At 37.9% G+C, this 15,008-nt stretch overlaps 1 protein-coding gene across 5 annotated transcripts in view; it reads left to right on the top strand.

Annotated features, from left to right (window-relative positions):
• Positions 1-15,008, top strand: part of Lmo7 (LIM domain 7) — a 191,151-nt gene that overhangs the window by 143,923 nt on the left and 32,220 nt on the right. For all 5 annotated transcript variants that reach the window (XM_042685403.1, XM_042685401.1, XM_042685402.1 and 2 more), the window contains 4 exons: positions 7,474-7,591; positions 9,787-9,929; positions 11,661-12,099; positions 13,661-13,966. In XM_042685403.1, coding sequence (XP_042541337.1) covers positions 7,474-7,591; positions 9,787-9,929; positions 11,661-12,099; positions 13,661-13,966 — 1,006 coding nt within the window. The remainder of the gene's footprint in view (positions 1-7,473; positions 7,592-9,786; positions 9,930-11,660; positions 12,100-13,660; positions 13,967-15,008) is intronic.

Here is a 15,008-nt window from a genome sequence, read left to right as displayed (position 1 = left end):
AATGAAAGTACTCGCTTAAGACCATGTAGGTTTATTTTTGTATTTGATTTCTAAGTAAACTATGTTTCTGATTTCTATGAGTAACTGTGTTTTAGAAAATCTATGCTGGAAAGATGCTAGTGTTTATACAATACATTATAGAATGCAATCAGTTGGTGTAATGTATATGTTTAGCTCACAAGGAGCTTTGGTCATGGAGATGGAGAGAGGAATTAATCTTTCATCAGTAGTATTTGAAAACAGTTTTTAAGATCCCTAATTAGAGTAGAGAGTTATAATATGGCTGAGAGAGTTATAATACAGCAAAACTGAATTTCCAAATTGCAAAAATCAATCTTACTCATTTCCCAGGTTGTTGTAAGAACTGTGTTTATAGCTAATTCTCAGTTTTTGCCTACTGATTTTAATTCTCATCTGGTAGACATCACATTATATTACAATACAAAAACTAACTTCTGGAAATGTTTTTCATCTCTAGAATAGCTGAAATTTAAAAGTAAGTCCTTCACTCTTAGTGTAGTATCACCAACTTTCCTGTAACTTTGGGAATCTTATTGCTAATAGTTTTGAGCAAGAGGAGAGAGTTTTAACAGATTTTTTTTTTTTTTTTTTTTTGGTCGTGGGGCTTGAACTCTGGGCCTGGGCGCTGTCACCTAGCACTTCAGCTCAAGGCTAGCGCTCTACCACTTCAGCCACAGGGCCACTTACGGCTTTTTCCGCTTATGTGGTGCTGAGGAATCAAACCCAGGACCTTGTGCATGCAAGGCAAGTACTCTACCACTGAGCCAGCTTCCCAGCCCGAGGAGAGAGTTTTAAGAATTCAAGCATTTTAATTTTCCTAGACCTTGGTGGCTAAGTATCTTCCCCTTCTAGGTTCTTTTCATCTATAAACATCTCTAATTTTGGTAACATTTGATAAGTTTAATAGTTCAGAAATCTTAGAAACTATCATACTTAACCATTTAATATGCTGTTATTAGCTATTCTATTTTTTTTTTTTTTTTTTTTGCCAGTCCTGAGGCTTGAACTCAGGGCCTGGGCACTTTCCCTGAGCTTCTTTTGCTCAAGGTTAGCGCTTTACCACTTCCAACTTTTTCTGTGTAGGTGGTACTGAGGAATGGAACCCAGGGCTTCCTGCATGCTAGGCAAGCACTCTACCACGAAGCTACATTTCCAGCCCCATATTAGCTATTCTAGATGTTGAAGATGTAATTGAGTGACTGGCAGCTTACTGCAACTACTTGTCAACCACTGATTTAGAGCATTGGTTCCTCGCCTGTTTTCAGGGTGCTGTGTAAAAACATACTTCCCCTTGTTCAGAGCCTCCTGGGAGAGTAAGCAGTCAGTCTTCAGCAGCTGTTCTCAATTCGTGAGAGGGAAGCTATCTTGATTGAAAGAAAGAACTTGATTAAAATTCAGAAAGAATTTTCATTTTTAAGTCACAGATGACTGTATAATATAAGCAGTTCTCTGGAATAGTTATTATTTTTTAAGGGAATACAAGTACTCAGAGTACAAACACTAGATGCAATGGAAACATGCCATACTGGTTTGATTGTGCTTCTTCCTCCTTAGTGAAGGGGGCGCTATGTGGCTGTGTTACCCTTGGCTGGGGTGGAACTCAGTGGTAGAGTGCTTGTTGAGCCAGTATTGTGTCCCTGGATTCAATCCTCAGCACTGGGCTACAGTTAAAAAAGGAGAGGGAGTAGTCTAAGGGGAGAGTCTGGACAGAAAGAAACCTAAATACTGAAACTTAAAAAACATGAGGATTTCTCCAAATTATAGCTAGCAATAGCAAATGTTTTTGGTAGACAATTCCCAGATAGTTATTTGGATAGCATAGTGTTTGTTTTAAAGATGGTTTTCCATGCAGTTGAGTGCCAAGCTAACTACGCAAATAAAGCAAGGTAGATGGTAAATTGAGAATGTTGAATAATGCATGACCTGACAAAGAGTAAAACCTAATGTGGCTTTAGAAAACACAAATGTGTTTTTAAGCAGTTGAAATTAAACCTATCCTATGGGAGTTTCTACTTTCTGTCAGTTACCAATGCTTTCCTTAAATTGATTTTCTTCAGATATAAATTGAGATTGAAATACGTGTTGGATTTTACTTACAACCCATTTCACATTTATGCTAGATGACCTTTTTTTTTTTCTGAAAATATACTGGAAAAGCATTACTGTTCAACATCCTGTAATTAAAAAAAACAACTGCCTATTATATTAATGCTTTCTTCTTGGTAAGGACCAGTTTAAAAAGAAAGGTGCAAATTGAGTAGTAGTATAAAGAGTTTCAATTAAATATGTCAATTTATGAGCCCAAGGCACCTTGATCAGTGTTATTCAAATTGAGTTCTTAGGCTATTAAATTCTAGCCTGTTTGTTTGAAGTATCATTATTATTATTTCAGCACAGGGCTTTGTGCATGTTAAGTAAGTTCTCTGTTTCTGAACTGTACCCCGGACTGATGGCTTGCTTTTTACTTGGCATTTAGTAATTGTCAGTTTATTTTTCCTAAGATGCTTTGCTTTTGCATATGGCTGTCAGTTCTTATGTGTGTGCTTTTGTGTTGCATGAATTTACATCTGCATGGTTCTGTGAAGTTTGAAAAGTGGTTATGTGGCCTTCTGATGTAAATTTTTAAGGACAGATAAATATCCATCACAAAGATATATAGAAATAATCCCCAAATGTGATTAAGTCATTGAGTCTTCTATCAGCATGAACAGGAAATAAATGCTAATTAACTTTGAATTTAATTTCACAGAAAATGAAGACACCTATATTTCATTTATGAAATTTGGCAGCAAGGAAGGGAAAATAAAGTTTATATGAGTTCTTTTCTGGGTACTTTTTCTCCTCAGGGGATATCTGGTCATGTCTAGAGATTTTTTTAAAATTATTATGACAGCCAGGTGTGTGCACATTCTATTGGGTTTACTTGAATTTATAGCCCTGAACACCAAATAATTTTCCAGCTTAAATATCAATAAGTTCTGCTATCCAGAAACTCTGATTTAGATGGTAAATCTATAAAAGAAAAATACTGAGGATACTGCCTTGTTCTGGTTTATGGTAATTTCAATGCGTTCACATAGGTTTCACATTGGATTTCTTTTTCACTGAATTCCTATAATATGAATGAAAATATATTTATATTTGTTATAATATATATATTTATATTATAAGCATATTTATTTTCACCTCTGAAAGTTGGGTCCCAGTAAAGTATTATAAGAACTTCTGTTTGCTTTGTGAAGCTATCTTGATTTTATATTTAGGAAAGTTTGCCCCTAGTTGGTTCTTTGTGGTCACTTACTTCTTAGATAGTTATAGCTGTAGCTTTGCCTACTCCTTAGAAACTTAAATCTGTTGGATTAGATATTTCTTAATCATAGACAAAAACTGCCAGTAGCATCATAGGCAATCAGAGGACCAGAATAGAGCTGTGCTTTGTGATCTTGTTTTATGATTGATACCTTTTTCCTTAAACTTTCCTTTACTTTTATCCTCTCCTAAAGTCTATAAAAATTCTTTTCAAGTGAATAGGAAACACTGTATTTTATTGACTCTTAGAATTGTATTCACCCACCATTCCTCTTTCCATTCATCCACTTCTTGCCAGTAGCCTCTAACTCCTGCCCTTCAGTCAAGACATGTTTCAGCTTGGGCATTCATTTGTCAAACTGTTCATTGTTCAAAGGTATTATACCATGGTATCTTATGCCTATGTGTACTATACTTTATTCATATATATTCATCTATATAATAAATGCTATTACAAGTTGATGTAATAGAAATAGCTGTTAGATGAATTGTGGGAGAATTATGATGAGACTTACTAGCAAATAGACTACCATTCAACAAATCATACTAGACATGTATAGACCTTAACTGCTTTCCTAAACAATCTTCCTGATAGTTTCTCCTATACTTCTCTCCATTTGGTGGTAGGCAGATAGGTGTTATCTGCATTTCAGAGGCATGGAGAAGGAGAAAAGGGATCATAGTTTTCCTAAGGGTATAGACACAGGAATGATAGAACTCTCATGAGATAAAGCTACAACACTGTTGGGCACTGTTGCTTCCAAGAGACATACAGTGAACCTGTAAGAGTTTAATTTTGTGCTATTTGCACTGAGAAGGTAGGAAGAACACTTCAGGATCTGTACTTCTCTAGGCTAGATTGTCTCAGTGTAATCTGGGGTGACGCCTCTAGTTTGAAGTGGCTTAGAGTTAGCTTCCTGGAGATACTATCGAATCATATTTGCCATAGTTAGGAACTGATGTGTGTGTGTATAAAACATATACATACCAGCTATTAAAAAATGGCATCAGCACAACTACATTTAGTTATAACCTAGTGGATGGAAATTAAGGCTCACAGAAAGGAACTCATGTGTGCTAGGGGGGTGAATGCTGGTGCCACAGCTGGGCCCAGAGTCCTTTCTTTTGTTGCTCTGTTGTTCACACAGGCTACAATCAAGTGCACTCCGGTTTTCACAGGGGTAACTTTATAAACCCTAGGGAACATACTGTGCTCAGATTCCTTCCTTCAAAGGAGCTTGTCTATTCTAGACCATGTTTGACTCACTCATTCTTGCTGAGGACTTTTTGAGAGTCCAGCCTCTGCTCAGAGCTCAGGTGCTCAGATGAAGGATGTGGCCTTGTCCCAACCCATACACTGTGCAGGAAGATGTGTGTTCATGCTTCACAGTTCAGGAAGATGAGAGTTCTAGAGAGACTATGGAAGACTGCAGACCACTTTAGATGGCCCAGTCCTCTTCCCACTTAAAAATATCAAAGTATGAATTAGCATTTTCATTTTCATTCTAGTTTATGTAATTTATGTGTTAGGTGTCCAGCTTTGAGTCAGGACTTTTCCCCTGCTTCTTAGTGAGTATCGTTGGTGATACTGAAACTGAACTCTTAGCTCAGTTTTTGATAGGTAGGAGTTAAGCAAACTCACAGAAATTCTTTAAATATAAACTTAGTGAGAAATACATCTCATTAATACACTCATTTGTATTTATATATGTACTCACATTCTATATGGAATCTACTGCTTAACAAATCCTATATAACTTTATAAAACTTTAGGAAGCAGTAAGGCTTTCTTACAAAGAACTAGGAATATTGTAGGTATAGATTGCTTAGATAGATATGATGGAAATTACATCATTCTTACCATAGATGTTAAGTGAGGATGACGTATCTGTATCATGCTGTGTTGTGAACTGAACACATTTATGACCACTTCACATAGTCTGGCCTTTGTGTAGGCCCAGTAATAGGTCAGCTAACAAATCAGACTCAATTCCTGTTTTATACACTTGCAAGGCAACACATTATATGTCAATAAACATACATCTCATTTGGCAATGACTGCAGGGTGCGCCAGGGAGAGGGTCTCATAATGAAACAGCATGTGAGCAGGTAGCTACAAGTAAGAGAGAAGACATGGATTTGGGAGGTGAAGAGCATTCAGGGGGAGAAATGATGTGTGAACATAGCAAGGAGGCCAGTTGGCAGGAGGAGAGGGCAGGCAGGCCAGCACAGTGGAACTGAATATGAGAACAGGCAGGAACCAGGCATCAGTCCCTTTGGGTCTTGGGCAAGCCGGGTTTTAACTTAGAGAGATGGGAAGAAGCTGATGGTACAAAGTAACAGGTGCTATGTCTTGGGTGCAACTGTGGAAGGTGGTTCTGGCTGTTGTGTTAAGACTGTACTGCTGGTGGGAAGGGAGAAAGCAAGGTGATGATGAGGGTCCTTCAAGTCCTTCAACTAGAAGGATGCATGCTTTCTTTTACTGGGGAAAGGAAGTTGTGGATTGAACCAGGAAGTTTGTAATGGTAAATTAAGTTCAAGGTGCCCTTTGGACTTTTAAGGGGAAAGCAAAATACAAAGTTGCATCATTCATCCATTTTGAGTAGTTTTTTTTTTTTTTTTTTTAAAGACATAAGTATTAGTGAAGGGCTATTGAGTTGGAGGGAGCATTTGAGAGAGGATTTCACTGGCTGATAATTGAAGTAAGCTCTTTGGAAGTCCAGGTAAGGGTGGCCTGTCCTTGGATCTAGAGTGTTGGCAGTAGAGATGAAAAGAAAGAGACTCTGAGTGAGAAGACTTGGTAAGTAATTGAAAGTGGGGAGAAGAAAGAAAAGTGAAAAATGGTTCTTAGGTTTCAAAAGCAGATGATTGGAGGGCATTAACTCTCTCCCCCCCCACCCCCCATTAACTACCACAAAAGGAAAAGCAGCTTCGAATTTGATTACAGTAACAATAACCAGGTGTCTAGAGAATTACAGTTTATAAAACCCTTCTGAGATATGATTTCAACTGGTCCTTTTACAGACGAGGTGCTGAGGGAATATCCATGCAGAAATGTTTGTTCAGGAGCCGTTGGAAATGAGTCAAAGGAGGGGCAGGTCCTGGGCTGTACACTTGGGGTTATTTGCATGGGAGTGCTAAGTGCATTCCTGAGCAAGCTAAAGAAGAGGATCTAATGAAGGAAAAGTGATGGCTGAATTGTGGAGAAGGCAATCTTTAGGTGCCCAAGAACATGAGTTGGACTTCACTTAAGTAACTGAAAGTGTAGTCAGGTTACAATGCAATAAACTCAGAAGTGCAATGGGAAAGAACAGCTAGGATTCACCGCTTTTAAAAGCTCTTTGTCTCTCTGGAGCAGTCAGACCTGACTCCTTCCTGTCTGGGAGGCCATCTTGATCCATCTCCTCTGGTGCAATTTACCATCCTTTGTAGGTACATTGGGACAGCAGACACATGCTTGGACCTCACTCCTCTCTATTCTTTGGTTCTCCTCTCCAACTGTTATACTCTTCCAGAGCTAAACCTCATGTAGTAGTTATAAGCTGGGTATATGAACGCTGCCTTAATGAAAGGAAGGGTAACCAAGATGGTCTGACGGACTGTTGGGAAACTACCTATGGTCCTTTGAGAACCAGTCCAGGGCAGTGGTGTGTGGTAGATCTTTGACAAGAAGCAGTGCATCTACTCATGGTATTGAACTTGAGGAGAAAATATCAGGTAATCACTAAATTATTTAGTAAGTGCCCCGAAAAGGCAGCCAAACCTTAATAGCTTATCTTTGGGGAAGACAGAAAAATAAAAGACTTATGATTCTAGTGATGGATTATGATTTTTTTCTCTGAATTAGCTTTTCAGGAATCAACTGTTCATACATGAAACACGAGGTTATTATTATTTTTTCCTGTTTGTGCAGGGTTCATTTGGTTCTTTTTGTGAAAAAATTCACATTTGAGTGGCCAGGCTCTTGTTTCTGGGTTTTGGAAAAATACCATTTATCTCTGTAGGGCTGTTTCTGTGATACTATCACTGAAGTGTCTAGGTAGTAGAGTCAAAATTTAGGTGGAATTTCCACATATAAGCCCAACCTGCCTCCACACAGTTGGGTCATGTAAACCGTGGTGACTGGTTGTATTTTTGTTACAGGAGTAAGTCCATGAGCGATGTCAGTGCAGAGGATGTTCAAAATCTGCGTCAGCTGCGGTATGAGGAGATGCAGAAAATAAAATCCCAGTTAAAAGAACAAGATCAGAAATGGCAGGATGTGAGTATTCCTAAATTGGTAGAAGGAGTGTGTTATGTGTTGCATTTCCTTCTCTTAAAAGAAAGTCAAGATACTTAAGGGACAATTTCCCTTGCAAGTATAATATTTGACTCTGTAGACATGTAACAAAGAATTTTAAACTTTTTTGGGGGCCTATTATTGGTGCACATTTTAAAAGCCTCAGTAAAATAATATGAAAATATTTATCTTCTCATATTTTCTGTGGTATCTCATAAGTTGTTTCATTTCCTTGTGTTTCTTGCTTTGGTGGTTGAATTAGATATGACTGTTCATTATGTTTTTGTAAGGAAAAGACTTTGATTAGGGTTAGGATTTATAGTGAACAGGGGTATTGGCATTTAGTAGAGAGAGATTAAAACAGGTTCTTAAGGCTTCTTGAGAAGACTGGGAGAAAATACAACCTAGAGTACAGTTTTGGCTGAAGAAATCATTATTGCTATGAATCAAAATTGAGATGTTTCAACTGAGCTGACATCTAGGTATTTAAATGGGCATAGACTTACTCTTAACCGTAAAGAGGAAAGTAACCTTTTCTATTTTTGAATGTAGTCGTTGTTATAAACAACTATAGTAGACAAGCTATAAATAAGAAGATGATAGAAGTTTGAGGACTACTTCATAGTAAGAGAGTTGAGGGGTAGCCTGAAACAGGAGGTCAGAGAGCAAATCTAAATTTTCATAGGAACTAAAATCTATTCATTAGTAAAGCAACCACTGATGGCTACCTTTCTAAAATTCAAGTCCTTCTTTCTTTGGGGGTCTCAATTTTCAAAAAGGCTCAGTGTGGGGCTTACCTCATATATGTGAGACCCTAATCTTGATCCCTAGCACTGCCAAACAAACAAAAAGAAAGGAAAAGCCTATAAGGTTTTATAACCAAAATGTCTGGTGAACTTTTTGATATGAGAATAACTTGGAGAGAGGAATGTCTATTGAGTTAAATCAGATGAAACTTCATGCCATTTATCTGTGGGATGGAATGCATAATGCTTTTGTTCTTTCTGGTTATCGTTCATATTGCTCTCAGGCTGTCTGAAAAGGAAAAGTAGCCTTGTGTGCTACCAAAGTGAATCATCAAACTTACTTTGCATGCCCTAAGCGTGAGGTTCCTTTTAGTCTGAGACCTTGAATGTACCTCTTTTTAAAAATACATTTTAAATTTTATTATTATCTTTAAGTAGTTGTACAAACTACTTTAACAAAGCAGTTTATGAATATATCTTGATTGATGTCACTCCTTTCAACATTCTGACTGGAATGCCTCTTGCTGTTTTTAACATGACGTTTCTCTGCTGTAGAATCATAGCTTTCAAAATGTCTTAATCCACTTGGAGTCAGAATGAGCCTATGTTGCTAGGGGTAGTTGAAAATGAGTTGGGGGGATTATCCAGGGGTCACCTGACTAGGTTAGGCCTAACGTTAGGGAATAAGGAAAACAGATGTTGGCTTGTTCATGTATGATCTTTCTCCGTGCCCTGAGCTATGTGGAGTTTACCCACTTTGAGATCATATAATATTCGTCTGGCCTGCCCAGTGAAGCCTTTACAAACTCTTCCTTTCTGGAGGTGTAAATGACTCTCTCTCTTTAGAAACCTGGCTTTTCTAAGTGATCTATGACAGTTGTTACTGACTGTTATTTACAGGTCTGCCTTTTCCTTCCAGAATGAGCCTTCCGTGGAAGGAGCCATGACTTAGTGACCTGTGTGTTGCAGGGTCTTCAGCTCCTTTTAGCTGAGTGAGACTACTCACCAGCTCTTGACTGTGACAGTTATATCCCATTTCCATCTTTCTAGTGAACACATTCTGTCCCATCACAGCAATATTTGTGGAGTGAGATGAAAACAAACTCGAGCCATTTCCTGCTAGATCTAACCTAGCACCTCATTACAAGCAGTTAGCATTCTGTGTGAAGTGAGCAAGGAGGCGAAGGCACCGTCTGGAAAAACAAAAATGGGGTTGTATCTTATTAGGTCAGTGTTTGCAGACAGACCCATAAGATAAAGGCTTGGTACAGAAACACTGGCTATAAAAAGCAAAATGAGGGCACCTTGGCACAAGTGGGAGTGAGTAGTTTCAGCGATGTAACAGGATAGCTGGTGTACTCTTGCTGCTCACAGGGGGCGTGTAGAAATTCAGGTATGACTGGGCTGATGTGATTTTATTTTTTCTCTCAGGACCTTGCAAAATGGAAAAGTCGCCGGAAAAATTATACTTCGGATCTGCAGAAGAAAAAGGAAGAGAGGGAAGAAATTGAAAAGCAGGCACTTGAGAAGGCAGACAGAAGCTCTAAGACGGTTAGAGAGATGCTACAGGACAGGTAAAAGGCTGATGTTCGGAGATCTCCCTATGGCAGACAGAGGTTTTGTCTAAGTGTGGTGACACAGGTGTTGTCCAGGGTTTCGTGTTGATCAAATGTGTGGCTGAAACAGCCAGGGTTTTCTCTGCAGTGGAAAAACCAAGTATTCCTGAAATGGTGACCTGTATTAAAAGAAAAGAGTACTTAAGCTAGGTGAGCAATAGTTCTTGTCTCAGGTACATTTGCTTGTGGAAATGGAAGGTATTGGCTATATTTGGTGCAGAAAATACCCTACTTTTTACTCTTCAAAAGTACTTTTAAGAGTGGAAAGGGCTAATTAGATCAGCCTCACTATTAACTAAATCATATAAACTAGAATAAAGTTCCTTTGTCAGCTCTAGTGGTGTAACTTCAGTTATATTTTAAAGGAAGTATATAGAAGCAAGTGTATGAGCTTGTTGATTTATTCTTTGTGTTACAGTGTGGCAAGGTGAAGGTCACATTTAAAATCTGTAAAGCAGTTACCGTGTGAAACCCTAGCATATTTATAGGTCAGGGAGAAAGCAAATATGACTTAAGAATAATGTCAAAAAGGAAATATACTGCTGGGTGAGATTAAACAGAGCCTCTTTGTTTCTGAAAAGCCAATGATAAACAGAGTTCCAATCACTTAAATGCAAGACAGTTAGCCTGGGAGGTAGATGCTTATAACTAAATGTTAAGTGAGTCTGCTTTTACCAACTCTATGAATAAGAATAGTGACTTTTTTGATTTTTAATATGTTTTTATTGTAAAATATCATACAGAGGGGTTACAGTTACATGAGTAAGGTAATGAGTACATTTCCTATTGAGCATTTTTACCTCCTCTTTTGTTTTTCCCCTACCATCCCTTCCCTCCCCACTTCCCCAACCTCCTCCCCAAGTTGTAAAGTTTGTTTTCAACATAGTGTCTTGTACATCTCACTGTTACAATGGGTCAACTTGTATCCCTATTTAAGCATTTTGTTATTTCCCTTCCCCTCCCCAAGTTAGAAAAGTGTATATACAAGATGCAGGGCACAGGAAACAAATACAGTGAAAACAGGGGTTATACTATGGGGGAAGAACATACCAAAGAAACAAAAAAAAAATAACATAGTACGTTATATGTACGTTAAAAACAATAGCAAGAAAGAAAAATAAAACTATTTGTGTCCCTGTCTTGGGGTTCATTTCGCTTAACTATGAAAGATTTTATACAAAACTTTTTAAGAATAGTGACTTTTAACTTATAATAATTATCCACGGAGGTTTAATCAAAATGTATGACATCATACACTGGATCTTTATCAGAGCCTAAGTCTAAGTGCTATTCTATTTTTACTCATACATTGTAAATTTATATAGGAAAATGACAATGTGATCAAGGAATCTACCCCCCTGCAGGGTTCAAATTGGGTGTCAGTCACTTATATATAATATTCTAATTTTTTGAAGGGTTAGGGGATAAAACTGAATAATTCCTTGTTAGAAATTCCCTGATTTGTTACCAAAATCTTGTCATGACTAAAGAAATCTTTGTAAAGTATTTGAGAGCCTCTTTCCTAATAAAGGTCAAGTTCTTTTTTAGTTGTGGCAATGAAAACTATATATCATTTTACTCTTAGTGTTGTATTATTGTGAGTCCTGGCCTCTTAAACATTAGTAATTGTCTCTTACTTCTGGGTTAAATGCATAACTCTTTGGTGATGGTGCATTTCTCTTTGCTAAGGGAATCCCGAAATCAAAATTCTACAGTTACATCTGGTGGGAGATTGTATTCTTCCGATGATATACCAAATGATGAAGCGCTCTCTCCTTCACTGACTCTGTCAGAAACCAGTTACCAGAGCCAGAGAGCAGAAGAGGAGGGAACAACTTTTCCTACTGAATTTCCTAAAGAAGCCTCTACACGTTTCCTGAACATGCAGGACAGTGTAGCTACTGAAACGGGGCTTCCTTCTAACCCCCCAGCAGTAGAACAGCGCTCAGCTTCTTTGTCTTCTCAGCATTCACTGAGTACACGAATGGAGGTGACTCGAGTTTCAGCTTCAGCCTCTCTCCCCAGAAGCTACCAGAAAACTGATACAGCCAGGTTAACATCTGTGGTCACACCGAGACCTTTTGGCACTCAGGCAAGGGGAATCTCATCACTCCCCAGATCCTACACGGTAAAAAACAACAAACGCTCCTGGTTCATCTAGTTTGGTCTGAAGTGTAAAACATTGGGGAATGTGTCCAGAGGCTGGAGTTAGAAATACTTATGTGTAAAATATCTAAGATATATGTATATATATTTATAGAGCATTTGTATGCCCATTTATATTCAATAGAAACTTAATGCTTAAAAACAGCAATGGTGCAGGATGTTGAAAGTTAAGTAGGACTGATAATATTTTAAAGAATGAGTACGGCTTATTCTAAGGCAAAGCATGCATTTTTAGAATTTCTTTCAAATATAGCTGTTGTAAAGTATTGGGTTAAGCAATATTAAATTGACAACAGTCATCTCCTTTTGATCTATGCAAACAGTCATTTTATATGGTTTAATCGAAAGATTTTTCAAGAGCTGCTATACAAATTTGGATTTCCCACTTCAGAACTTGATATATTTGGGTATTCTGACTAAGGTATCTTATTCTGATATACACATTTCTATTTATATTGGGATTTTAAAGCATGCAGAATAGTGCAGCCTATTTCCTGGTTATGAAGTGGCCCTTGTGAACTTTTATTTTGGGAAATGAAGTAACACAGTCTCAAGATTCATGTTTGCATTCCTATTCTGCCAATATTCAGCCTTAAAATTATTTTTAAAAAATTTCAGTATTTGTGGTGAGGGCAATTAGGAAACTTCTATTTCCCTTCTTTAAAGAGAGAAATACAGACATATTTGATGACTTAACAATTAAGTTTATAGGATAGACATGATCAGCATAGTTAAGATGGTTGATGATGGAGAAGAGGGCTGTCACACACACTGTATCATAAATAAAGGGTTAATATCACTAGGATAGAAATAATTCAACTTTGGAAAAAAAAGAAGTGAATGGCCAATTCAAGGGAGAAGGAATTTGAATGGCTGATAACATAAAATATACAGAGCCTCTTCAGTCTCATTAAAACAAGAAAGAGGCATAGGACTTTTTACCCATCAGGTTACAGACATTTAAATTCTGGAAATACTTAGTGTTGGTGAGGATGCAGGGAGAAATGGATGTTTATATGTTACCATAACTTAATATTCAGAAATTTTATTGTATAAAACCTTGGATCCAGCAATTTGGGGCAGGGGAGATCTGGGCTATTAAAATATCAAGTTCCAGTTCTAAAGATCTATGGAGAGTTAGATATAATTTTGGGAAGAGACTGAAAATAGGCAACTTTAAATGCATATCAAATGAATAGACTACTGATATTCATGCTAGGAAGTCTATAACTAAAAGAACCTGACTTAAAGTTCCTGTTGACTTAGGGTAATGTAAATAAGCAAAGCAATTTTCAGAAGTATGCATATAGTAATACTTTAATTAAAAACAACGATTCTTCCTACTATGTAAGTGTTTACCTGTTGGGGTGTAAGAATGTACTCCAAGGTTTTAACAGTAGTTACTTTGCTGTGAGAGGCATATGTTACTTCAGTAGTTTTAAAATATTCATGAGTATCTTTTTTTAAAACAGAAAAGAAAAGCCAACAGAATATCAAGTTTAAAAATGTTGTTTCCCATTTAGATGGATGATGGTTGGAAGTATAATGGGGATGTAGAAGGAGCTAAGAAAACTCAGCACAATTTGGCCAGCACCCCTGCCCCAAAGCCTGACACAAGCCAGCTTGTTTCCAGCATGTCCAGTGAAATGGAGGCAGCCACAGGAGTAGGTGTGACGGGGAGGCTGACTTCTCCCATGTCTTTCTCATCTCTCTCCCAAGAGGAGGCTGCTGCTCCTAAAACCACACTCTCCTCCATGTCTGGCCCCGATTTACTGTCTGACTCTGCTGAAGAGAGAAGCTTACTACAGAGAGAGGTCTCAAAGTCTCAGGTGAGTGTGGAGGGCTTTTTTTTTTTTTTTAAATCAGCAGGACTCAGCTACCAAAGGGTTTAAATCTGGGAACAATGCTTTTAGTTCTTAGCTGTTATAGGACAAGCTGAGCATGTGTTTTCTTTTGATGTATCTTAGAGGAAGTGCATCTCTTCTCACTCTGAGTTTATGGATCTAGAGAAAACCCCATGACCTGTGTCTCTAGAGAGTACTCTACATTTCAGCAGTTTATGGTACCTAAACCAATTGGAGGTTTGTGGCATAGATCTATGGTATTTGTGGATAATCAAATACCATTCCCTTTCCCAGGAAATTAACTGACCATCAAGAGAAATTGATGTATGTGGTAGGTGCTGATCTCAAGATAGCATTTAATTCCATCAATTTGAACCTTCTAGTGACTTTATTTATTTATTTTTTCTGGTACAGGTCCTGAGACTTGGATATCAGGGCCTGAGCACTGTCCCTGAGCTTCTTTGGCTCAAGGCCTGTGCTTTACTACTTGAGCCACACCTCAATTTCTGGCTTTTTGGAGTTTAGTTGTAAATAAGAGTCTCACAGGCTTTCCATCTGAGCTGGCTTCAAACTTTCTGGCTATCCTCAGATCTCAGCTTCCTGAGTACCTAGAATTATAGCCAGGTGTGAGCCACCAGCACCTGGCTCTAGTGACTTTTTAATTTTGATTTATACTTTTGAATGTCTAGACTTTGGGGACTCAGTTACTCTCTCTCTTTCGCTCTCACCCCGCCCACCCCCCCCCCCCCCCCAAAAAAAAAAAAAAAAAAACAAAAAAAAACAACTCTCCTGACTTTGTTATTTGTAGAAACTTTAAAAATGCAGGACAGTCTGTGAGACTGTTATCTCCAATTAACCACTAAAAAGCCAGAAATGGAACTATGGTTCAAGTGATAAGAGTGCCAGCTTTGAGCCAAATAGAACTAAAAGCACGCAGGGCCTGAGTTCAAAACCTAGGACTAACACAAGAAAGGAAAGGAAAGGAAAAAGGAAAAGAAAAAAACTTGAAAATGTTATCATTTACAGA

The sequence above is a fragment of the Dipodomys spectabilis genome, unplaced genomic scaffold (genome assembly GCF_019054845.1).
Source record: "Dipodomys spectabilis isolate Male_0828 unplaced genomic scaffold, ASM1905484v1 ptg000095l, whole genome shotgun sequence".
Classification (NCBI taxonomy): domain Eukaryota; kingdom Metazoa; phylum Chordata; class Mammalia; order Rodentia; family Heteromyidae; genus Dipodomys; species Dipodomys spectabilis.
This window is presented reverse-complemented; position numbering and strand designations above follow the sequence as displayed.